This window comes from Balaenoptera borealis (genome assembly GCF_965194805.1).
Source record: "Balaenoptera borealis genome assembly, chromosome: 3".
NCBI classification, from domain to species: domain Eukaryota; kingdom Metazoa; phylum Chordata; class Mammalia; order Artiodactyla; family Balaenopteridae; genus Balaenoptera; species Balaenoptera borealis.
Window position 1 is genome coordinate 170,649,490 of NC_138866.1, and position 12,061 is coordinate 170,661,550.

Below are 12,061 nucleotides of genomic sequence, written 5' to 3' on the forward strand. Positions count from 1 at the left end.
GGGGGGCAGGCACAGATTTACAGGTACACATTTGAAATCTGCACATTTGAAAATATGATACTAATCTTTCAACAATCTTGCCTCAATCTACATTTCAGTGATGGTGTCTCTCTCTGCACTCTCACAGGTAGATGCTGGGTGTTCCTAACCTTACATTCATTCCTTTCTTCCTTTGCTCATTTCAATGCCATCTCCCTCATCTGTGACTTTACGTTGCATTAAGGCTCTCCTTCTCCATGAAAGCCTTTCCCAAACACTTCACGCATTCTAGTTTGGGCATAAATGCATGCAAAAAGTGGTTTCTCACTTTTTTCTGCAAGCTACAGGGGCTGGTGGAATGCGATGTCCACAGCAAATGTTTAATGTTTAACAAACATGCATATACACGTAAGGGAACAGTGAAGGCAACTTCTACTTCTATCTTATTACTTACAGTCAAAGCACTCCGTTCTGGAGGATTCAAACATGTACAAGAAATGCTGCTTGCCCTCAAAGACCTATAATAATTATACAACAAAAGTAAATATTTAAATCACTTTGTTTGGGGGAAATCAATTCTGTCTATCAAAAATAATAAGTGTTAAGAAGAACAGAATGATTATTTTTAGGTTTCTTTCTTTTATTCTTTCTTCTAAATCTATACCCTTTTTCACAGTTTGCTAATAAACACAGGCAAATTCTGACACTTTCATAATTCTAAGGAGGCAATGATACAAAAGCTTAATTCAATTAAAAGTTGGCTTTGTTACAGTTAATACAGCCACAAGAGGAAAAAATAAATCATAAATATGAGCAAACAAAAAAATGATAACTTCTTGCTTCTTGTTCTTGGAAAAGTCTGGGGGTACTTTACAAAAGCAATAGGTCCTTCAAACAGAAATTTGGAGCTATCCTTTTACAAGCATCATTGCACATGATTCTGTACAGAAAAGGAAAAGCCTACAAAGCAGTCTTGACAATGGGGAAAGAAAAGAAAGCTAGAATAGAAAGTATAAGCAAAAAATAAAGAAAAGCAATTTTCGTGACAATTCTTCTAGGAAAATGAAATGCAAATTAGAGAACATATCTGCATATGCTTGAAAAAGAAAAACATTCTTCTAACTTCCAGTCATGCAATTTTCTTTAATTGTCTAAACTTGGCTTGGGTCACCAATGGGTTTTAATTAAATCTCTGTATAATATCTCCCTTGACTCATGACCTCCTAATAAGTTAAAATGACGTTTGACTATTACACCTATTAACTGAAAAAACAACAGGTTTTAAACCTACCTCCAGAAATCCATTGAAATGATAATTATGTGGCATAATTATTAATGATAGTCACATGTGGGGACTCCACAAATATATCTGTAAGATTCCTGTGTTTTCTTCAACATTTAGTATGTGCTCACTGTAGATACGTCCCAAGAGGTATAATAAAATCTGGAAGAAAATTCAGATACCTTTTAAGTTTTAAATCTGTATAATGTACTGGAAATTGAGACTTTTTTTAAAAAAAGCTAGTCTTTATTAGACTTGCCCTGTGGCATGGGAACATTTCTTTTCTATTGTCACACCTCTGCCCTCTTTTTTCTTCATATCCACCCAGGTCAAACTGCCAGCACAGGACACATGAAATCTATATTCTGAGCTACGTAATTCAACTGAGGCCTGGAGAACTTAAAAATATAATTACTCCTGTGAGTTACCTTTATTTCCATAAGTGACCATCGCTCAAAACCACAAATAAAAAGAGGCCTGGAAGGGCCAATTGGCCCTAATCCTTAATTAAGGATTGGAAAGAGGAACTAGACATTTTTTTAAAGATTGTTCGGTTTGAAAATAGGAAAAAATTTAAAAACTGAATGTACAAGTTTTCCTGGAATAGCAACAGGTGATATCATCTACCTCCACTAAAGACAATGGCTTATGATAGTAGCTTATGTATCTAAGCATATCTAAAACATATGTTACTTATCTCGAAATTATCCTGTGACTTATGTAGATCATTTCTCATAATGCCCAGTTATGGACGGAATTGTGCCCCACCCCCAAATTCATATCTTAAAGCCCTAATCCCCAATGTGACTGTATTTGAGATGGGGACCTTTAAGAAAGTAATTAAGGTTAAATGAGGCCATATGGGTGGGGTCCTGATCCAATTCAACTGATGTCCTTACAAGAAGAGGAAGAGACACCAGAAGTCTCCTTCTCTCGTGCACATGCACTGAGGAAAGGAAAGCAGCCATCAGCAAATGAGAAAGAGAGCTCTCACCAGAACCCAACCCAGATGGACCTTGACCTGGAACTTCCAGCCTCTAGAACTGTGAGTAAATAAATGTCTGCTGTTTAAGCCACACAGCCCATGATATTTTTTGTTATGGCTGCCCAAACAGACTACTGCAAGCCCTATTTTTTTCAGGTACTTACTCATCAAAACGAATTCCCTGGCTATGACATTTTAAAACAGGGGCAGTCCTTGCATTTCTAATATGATGAAATTCTTCAATGCCACGTTAGAAACCAAATGGTCTTGCTTTACTTAGAGAATACTACTATAATCGTTGGATGAAACTACAGAAATCACTGAATATTTAAGTAAAAATAGGAGAAAGTGAAAAATAGATGTTTATCAAGCAGCACAAAAGGAAAAAAATAACGAAATCAAAGCAATCTTAAAAGCTAAGAACGTTCTTTCAAAAAGAAGCTTAAAGAGACTGTGCAAAATTAGTCAATATTTTAAATATTATTATATTCATTTATTCAACACACATTTATGGAGCACCTGCTATGTGTCAAGCACTATTCTAGGCATTAGCAATTTTGTGTTGAAAGGATAGATTAGTTCCCTACCCAACTGTGGCACATATCCTAGGAAAAGTTTAATTTGCCTAGACTGAGAAGTAGATGTGAAACAGGAGGGAAGGGGGCAGGGCACAACCTTTAAAAGAATGATATAGCCATTGGATAGGACAAAAACTGGTTAGAACCAACTAGGTCCAAGATGGCAGAAGATTCGACTTGCAGTGGACCTTGAGCCTCATTATACACTCATTGTAATACATTAGCGTATGCTAAATGACACACCCACCAGCACCATGACGGTTCTGAGGCTGACCATAAAAGGCCAAAAAGTAGGCAGTGAACCAATTCCTGGAAATCTCTGCCCATTCCCCCAAACAGTTGGAATAATCCTCCCACCTGTTAGCCTATGAAATTACCCAGCCCATAAAAACTAACCACCCCATATTTCGGGGCCTCTTGGCTTCTGAGATGGCCCACCCTCTGTCTGTGGAGTGTGCTTCTCCCAAGGTCACTCTAGCCTTTTGAGATGGACCACATTCTGTCTATGGAATGCATATCTCTCTAAATAAATCCACTTCTTACCTATCACTTTGCCTCTCACTAAATCCTTTCTGCAATAGGACATAAAGAACCTGAGCTTCATTATGTCCTGAGACCAGGTGTGTGATCTCAATTAGAAGGCAGTGGGTTCAAGTCCCAATCTGGGTTTTGGCTGAGTTCAAGTCCTGGCCTGTCAGTGTTAAGTCCCAATCTGAGTTGTGTGGTTTCAGATGGAAAGGCAGACTCTTTCGTAAAAGAAAAAAAAAAAGAAGAAATGGAGAAAATAGAGAAAATGACACCCTTAAAGGAATTCAGTCCTTTACTGAACAAGTATATTTAGGTAACTACTTTGTGCTAGAAAATGATGGAATGGAGGAAAGATCTGGGAGTTTTAAGGAAGAAAATCCATGTGATATCTACACAGATCTTAAAAGAGATGTTTGATTAAAATCAATATAGAAAGGTTAGAACTCCTGTAATAATCTCTATTACAAGACAAAATTCACACAATGCTAGAAGGAGTCACTCCTCAAAGTCTCAAAATGGGTATGTTAATCACTGGTAGTCCTGGGTAAGCCGTCCCAGAGCCCGCAGCCTTGGGCAGAGTGAGAAACCAAGGGAAGATCTGTTGGCACAAGAAGTCAATTCATTTGTTTATCAAACTTGGCTCCACGCTAGGCCCTGGGGCTAAAGAGAAAAAGACACAGCCCAATCTTCATAGAGTTCAGTCCAGGAGGAAGATAGTTCATAATGCAACTCTAGAACCACAATGCCAGGGAGGCGAGAGGAAGAGCAAGGTCATGGGAGAAAAGACAACCTCTGAGCTGAGTGTGGCTAGGCGGCGGGTACAATCAGCCTTCTAGACAGACATTTGAAGTGGATCGGGTTCAGGGTCCAAGAGGGACCCCAGGCTGGAGATCTCAGCTGGCACTAAACCAGGGACAGCCTCATTCCATGCTAAAGGTTTTACACTTTAACCCAAAGGCCATGGGGAGACACTGACAGATTTTAAGGAAGAGAGTGACAAGATCAGATGTGCACTTTAGGAACCTTGAAAGAAACCACAAGGAGAACAGCTTACGAGGGAGCAGAGGCAGTAGAATGACAGCTGAGAACAGTCAAAAGACCATTCCCACAACCCAAGCAAGGGATAGGGAGGGCTAAGTTAAGGATGTGACAAGAAAGGTAAAGTGCAAAGCATCATTCTTGGTGATACAAAACATAAACTGAAGAAGACATGGATAATCTTCATCTTCACAAAGTTAGAGAGGTAAAACACATACCACATGAAATGTTAATTAAAACCAAACTGTGGAATGCAATGTGTGAAGTCGGTGCTACAGGTAACAGTGCTGTCGTCAAAGTACTGTCATGATTCAGAGATTAGAAAGATCGCTTTTCCTGGGGTCTGAGTGCGTGCCTGGGATCAGGGGGTGGGAATGTAATTAACAGATAGTGTGAAATTGTTCCAGACCAGAGGAGAGACGCATGAAAAGCCCAGAACAGAGTAAATAGCCAGGCCTAAAAGAAATGGAAGAATAGTGTTGAAGGACAGTGAAAGATAAGGTGAAAAATAATTTAGGAGCAGATTGTAGAGGGTCCTTAGAGTCAGAAATTAAGGAGTTTAGGAGATTAGACTTGATCCTACTCAAAGGGGAGGTCCAAGGGAAGTTTTTTAGTGGGTTATAATTAGGGTCATGATGAAAAAGGTATTTTGAGTCCTCTGGTGACAGTGTTTAAGATACAATGGGAGGAGCAGAAGCAGCCTGAAAGGAGACAGGGCCAATTAGGAGACCCCTGTAAGAACTCAGGCGGGATAAGGGCCTGAACACAGCAGGACAGAAAAGAAAGGAGTGGGCGGGGAAAAGGGATTTCACAAAAGAAGGACCTTCAGAAATTGTTTGCTGAATCCTTAATCTCTGTTTCCAAAAAGAAGTCATATGTGTTAATTCTTTTATTATGGGGGCCTTTCCCAAACCTCCTCTTTAGACAATGCCATTTTTCAATGAAAACTCTTGTACTTGCCATGCACAAGTAATTCCTGGTGTGGGATGTATTTGTTTCTTTAAGTGACTGTGGCTAAAATATTGAGGATAAAAAGAAGAGATCAACCTTTGATGTTCTGCCCTAGGTGGAAAAATAAAGCAAAACCAGGTGTAAGGGAAACCACGGATTTAGACAAGAAAGGACGAAGAGGTAATTTTCCGTACATTTTTCTCATGAATACTTTTATAAGTATTCCTCACAGAAATACTTTCCCTAAGGAGAGGTCGTTCAGAGGATCTAATCAGACTGGGTATGTCAAAGTGTTTTGAAACGAATAAACCATTCATACATGTGGTAGGTATTATAAGGAAAATACATGTTATTGCCCTATCACTTTCTTTGACATATTCGATCTCTGCTTTAAAGATAATGCTACTGACCCACTATTACTCAGCAATGCATCGGAGTTACTGGTTGAGATAAGGTGGGGATAAAGCATAGGTCATTAAGGTAACACATAAATTCACTCTGTGAAAATACTAGATTTCAAGGGCTTAAACCGAAACCACTGACCTCATCACTAATCACCTATGTTAACCAGCCCAGTTATGAGTTATAACAAACTGTCTGTTATAACAGAAATCACCATTCTCCTTTCAAACTACTTGGTGTACTAGATTTCACTACTCAAAATCAGAAGATTCCATACCAGTTTTTCATTAGTTATAAAACAGTTATGCTTCTTGTATGAGGAACAAAATTAACAATCTATTTCAACATGGAATGGTGTTTACCTTTCCCACCTTTAAAAAAAAAATCTTATTTTATGTTTGCTCAATATAAAAAAAAAAGAAAGAAAAACTCTATGTCAGTTGTTCAGGTTCATATAAGACCCAATTGCCTCATACACTATAATTTTGCTACCAGTTTACAATTAGCATGCATTTTTCATGCATGAGTTGACCCAATTACATAACAAATTTTGCCTTTGGGGATTTCTCCTGACTGCTTGTCTTCTGTCCACCATACAACTCAATTTCACACCATCAGCAGCTTGAACATGGCCACAGTCAGTCTCTGTCAAAATGATTTATTTAAATTACAAACAGAGACCAGATCCCCAGATAATCAACCCTACCCTCATGCTCACCCTTACACTCAACATAACTTTGAATCAAATCTTTTAATAGTCCATAGACACTGCTATTCAATTATTAGGCCATGTTTACCTCCAATAATCTAATATTTTTGAAGCTAACTCACAAAATCTCAGGGAACTAAATCAGCAGTATCCATGTGAGCTTATTAATGGGCACATAATTTATTTTGCATTCTAAGAAGTCAATGAAAAATTATGTAGCTGTCTCAAAAAAAACTAAAAATAATTACATTTCAATATCAAATTACAGAGAGACTCTTTTCTATAATGTTAAAAAAAAAAAAAAAAAAGGCTTCAACCTGAACTTTTCTTGTAAAGCAAGCAAGCATTTCTGGGTATGCTAAATGTGAAAATGGCAGTGAAAAGAGGTATTTGGGAAACAGGAGAGATAACCATAAGGATAGATACTTACAGGGTAAGGGACAGAATACAGAGCAGATGAAAATACTATTGTCTGTATTGTCTGTGGGCCAGTGATCTAAGGAAAGGGAGTTCTAAAGACTCCCACTGCAGCCAACACACACAGGCACATATGCATGTATACATATACATACGCACAAGTATTTCCTGTGAGTCAAGGCACAAATCTTCACGAATCACGTAATGGTAAACTTACCATTTCAGTCACTCTGTAAAATACAAGATTTTGTCATCTGGGTTTTTTTTTTTTTCCTTCCCCTTCATACAATATTTCTCCACCACCTGAAATAAATTAGAAAATAAACATCTAGATTTTATCTACAGCACAAAGATTGTCAAAGTCTCTCGGGGTTGAACTTCATCATTTTATTTCACAATTTATCCACAGACTGTCTCAGCTAATTGAAAATACAGCTTATATTAGTGTGTAAACAGACAGAATGAAACACATCAATAATCTTCTTCAGGCTGGACTGAGTCCCTTAGATGTCTGGTGGTGGTTCTGCCTTGCTATCCTGCTGCAGATTCCCTGAATGTACTGATTATAAACTTGAAGGTGGTAACCACATGAATTAGAAACAGCCTTTACAATTACCCACACAAGCTAGAGCTATAAGGACAACGGAGAAAAGGCTTTTTTTAATGTTCAAATGCACAGGAATTCCTCAATTCACATTTGTATGTTGTCCTTTAAGAACATTTTCCTAAAATATCACTAAGTAATGAGGGTGTACTAGGACATTTCTGCCATTTCTGAATTTATGACCTAGAATGTATGACCTAGGGAGGTGGGGTAAGCAATCAGACATCTTCTGGAATTTCATGGAAAATTTTTTTCTTTATTTTGGGAACCAGTTCTTTTTCTTTCCAACCATTCTGTAAACTGTGAAATCCTGCCTCTTTTCTTATTCTTTCTGCAGCTATACTAAGAGAGTAATATAGCAGAAGAATTTTAAATTGCAGCATTTAATAAATCTCCAGGTTCAATATGTTGGCATTATAGACTCCAAAAGAAAGAAGTTAAGGCTAAACCTGCTCTCACCCTTTTCATTACACACAATTTCAAATTTACAGCTGTATTTCATCCCACACCTCAGTAACATATGCAGACTGAGTAGGCATTTCCAAATGATTTCAAATCTTTGACAAATGAATATGAGAGCGTCTGGAAAATTTTCATAACACTGACACAGACACAAGCAATCAAAAATGCCCATTCATCCGTAACATATTACCCAAAACACCTAGGAGTTGTCATTAAATCCACTGTTTTATGTCTTTATATTTTCCTTAGTCCGAAAGGTATTAAAGGCAGCTTAGAAGGATCCAGACAATATTCAAAGATAAACTAAAAACAAGTAAAAAAAATGAAGCAAATGGAAAAATAAAGATTGCAAAGACCCTGACTTAGTTAACCCACCTACATCAACCCATATTAAACCTGGAGCTCAAATCTCATATCCCTTGTGATTCTCAGGATAAGCCCACTCCATCCCAGCATCTCCAGCAGGAAGACGCTGGTGTCTCTTCAGTCTGACCTTCTTCCTCCCAAAACAGACACAATCTAGGCCACTGTTGAAAATATCTGTCTGGATCTGGCCAATATATTTCAGTATTTGGGTTTATCTGAAAGCAATGCGGAAAACTAGACTAGCCAGAGTACCACTTTTCAGATTAACCCAAGTTTCTCATAGAAAAAAGATCCTTGAGTAATATGGAAAACCTGTGAGGTCACAGGAAAATTCATGAAGTTGTAGCCTTACAAATGAATAATAAACTCACTAGACCTCAGAATATTTAACAGCTTCTTTTCTTCAAGAGTAAATCCCTAACTCCTTGTGCACTGTTGGTAGGATCGTAAACTGGTGCAGCCACTATGAAAAACAGTATAGAGGTTCCTCAAAAAATTAAAAATAGAACTACCATATTATCCAACAATTCCACTTCTGGGAATACATCCAAAGGAAACAAAAATACTATCTCAAAAAGATACCCGCACTCCCATGCTCATTGCAGCATTATTCACAATAGTGAAGACATGGAAACAACCTAAGTATCCATCAATGGATAAGTGGATAAAGAAGTTTTGAGATATATGTATGTATGTGTATACACACACACACACACACACAATGGAATATTATTCAACCATAAAAAACAAGAAAATCCTACCACTTCAACAATATTGATGGACCTTGAAGGCATTATGCTAAGTGAAATAAGTCAGAGAGACTTATTGACAAATACTGTATGATCTCACTTATTTGCGTAATCTAAAAAACAAAGAAACAAAAAAAACACACACCAAACTCATAGGAAAAAAGATCAGTTTTGTGGTTACCAGAGGGGTGGAGAGAGGGAGAACTGGAGGAAGGTGGTCAAAAGGTACAAACTTCCAGTTATAAGATAAATAAGTATTAGGAATGTAACATACGACATGATGATTATACGTACAACTGCTCTATGATATATAGGAAACTTGTTAAGAGAGTAGATCCTAAGAATTCTCATCACAAAAAGAATTTTTTTTCTTTTTATTGTATCTATATGAGAAGATGGATGTTAGCTTAACCTACTGTGGTAACCATTTCACAAAATATGTAAATCAAACCATCACGCTGCACACCTTAAACTTATACAGTGATGTATGTCAATTATTTCTCAGTAAAACTGTTAAGAATGAATCCCTAACAGTAATATTATGAAATCTATATTTTCTTACTGCTATTCAAATAGTAATATGCCTCATCACAGCTAAAAGAACTACTTATAAGAATGCTATGGTTGCTAACATCAAGAAAGTTGCACAAATTTTTTTTTTAAAAGATGTTATCTAATTTAAATACTTCTAAAAATCAGCACTGTCTATATTACAGGCTTAATCTAAATAGTATTTTGCACATACTGCTATGTATATGATAAATATAGATTTATACGTACCTGGGTTATAATGGTTTTTTGCATAATTAAGAATGGATCTGCAAACAGCCTCTGGTATTGAATAAAATGTATATTCCTGCTAATGATAAAGGTTGGTGAAATGATCAGTTCTTCTCTTATTAAATATGAATAATGACTTAATTTGAATATAAATTAAAAGGCTTACCTTTGAATCAACTGCAATCCTTACGTTAGCTGTCATGTAGATGTCTTAAGTAGAAATGTTTAGTTCTTTTTGAAATAAATTTGTGAAAGTTGAAGATTTATGATGTAACTTTGTTTTATGCAGCATTATTTTTATTTTTTTAAAAAGGTTCTCCAAAAGTAATCCAAAAAAAGAAACATTACTGAATGTAACTGCCAGTGGGACATATCTCTAATTTGTATTTTAAAAAACAAAAATAGGGTTTTGATTTAAGGAAAGAATGAAGGGGAAGAAAGACGATGGACACAATCTTCAGTATTAATGATTGGTGGGGTTGTTAGGATGGGGTAGAAAAACTAAGGGACAAAAGCCATGAATCCTTAAAATTCAACCCTTTCTCTTCAAACAAAAAAGTCCTTACTGAAATAAAATGTCCATTTAAAGAGCAAACAATGGATAAACCTTAGGGAATATGGCAAAACAAAGTGTCTGCTCTGCCTCCTCTCACTCCCTAAATAAATTTTTAAAATACTGAATAATTCTGTTTTTGAACTTTTGACACATAAAATTCTTTCTCAGGTTATAGCCTATGATTCTATCTGCAAATTGTTACTATATATATGTATATTATGATGATGGCCAAATACCAGTGAGTTTAAAACAATCTGCTAATTAAAAATTTCCTAGAAATTAATGCTACATAACTTAAAACATCTCGACACACAAATTTTGGTGATTGTACAAGTGACACACAAAATAGACTTCTCGTGAAAAATGGTAGGCCTCTTGCATATTTGCTCATACTTTTATATCACGTCCACAGTTGTTGACTTTCATTCATATTTCCTCTTGAATACCTAACACTGAGTTAATTTTTTTCTGGAAAAAAATTCATTTTGACGCACTTCATATAATACTTTAGAAGAAACATAATTACCACTTTTAATAAGTACTCGGTTAACAATTTTGGTCCCTAATGTTTTGAACTTCTGCTAGTCTCAATTTTCTTTTTCAAGAAAACGCTATTACTGAACAAGACGCAGCTTTCAAATCCAAAGCAACTTCATAGGTAAATGTTTATTTCAAAAATTAGATGTAATATGCTATTTCAACAAATATCTAATTTAAAATATGAAATCTTAAATATACACAATTAGCAAATATGAGATTTCTCCAGATAGCTAACCTTATATGTATACTATTCCAGTGCAAAAAATTAACTGATGGCTTTAATATTTACTTATACAAGTCCTATTTTGGAAAAATTCAAAAGCTGAGAATCATTCAAAAAGAAATAAGATGGTAAATTACAATAATGTCTTTTAATAGCAATATTATTATTTCTAAATACACAATTTATTTAATTAAATTGATTTACTAAATAAATCAATTTACTAGATAAATCAGTTTAATAAATAAATTAAAAGTGTATTCAGAAATATACAGGCATACCTCAGAGATATTGCATGTTCAGTTCCAGAACAGCTCAATAAAGCAAATATCACAATAAAGCAAGTCCCATGAATTTTTTGGTTTCCCAGTGCATATAAAAGTTATGTTTATACTATACTGTCGTCTATTAAGTGTGCGATAACATTATGTCTAAAAAAATGTACTTACCTTAATTTAAAAATACGTTATTGCTAAAAAATGCTAACCATAATCTGACAACACAGGGTTGCCACAAACCTTCTATTTGTAAAAAACACATTATCTGTGAAGTGTAATAAAGCAAAGCATGATAAAATGAGGTATGCCTGTAGTCACTGCTATTAAAGTGTTAGGCTCTTGATAACCGTGATGAAATCAAAGGGAAGGAGTTTAAAAGGTGAACTTGGCATATTTTCTGAGGACACCGAGTACTGCTTGCATCCCATAGCAATAAGAACACTTCCAAGTTGCCCAATTTCACTTTCTCACCATAAATACAAGTTAGGGTATTACATCACTGAACAAAAGGTCACCTACATTACTGATTTGTTCCTGAGTCCTCTTCAGCCTCTGTAGTTCAGGAGTGTCTGTAACAATGCTGAAGCCCCTTCCTTTGCTTTCTTCAAAATCTCTTTTGTACTTGACCTAACAGAAA

The 12,061-nt window shown here is 36.0% G+C and overlaps 1 protein-coding gene across 5 annotated transcripts in view; it reads right to left on the reverse strand.

Moving 5' to 3' along the window:
• Positions 1-12,061, reverse strand: part of LOC309625677 (LIM zinc-binding domain-containing Nebulette-like) — a 213,210-nt gene that overhangs the window by 22,227 nt on the left and 178,922 nt on the right. The window contains exons 4-8 of one of the 5 annotated variants that reach the window (XR_014242651.1): positions 11,944-12,051; positions 9,997-10,061; positions 9,831-9,909; positions 7,087-7,172; positions 507-1,423 (exon numbers count right to left, since the gene is read on the reverse strand). Coding sequence is in view for 2 of the 5 variants with exons in the window: in XM_082385737.1 (XP_082241863.1) it covers positions 9,769-9,906; positions 11,944-12,051 (246 nt within the window). In the remaining 3 variants the exon portion in view is untranslated. Of the gene's footprint in view, positions 1-506; positions 1,424-7,086; positions 9,910-9,996; positions 10,062-11,943; positions 12,052-12,061 lie in introns of those variants that run through there. The other 4 variants (XR_014242652.1, XR_014242653.1, XM_082385738.1 and 1 more) reach the window with 4 other exon arrangements.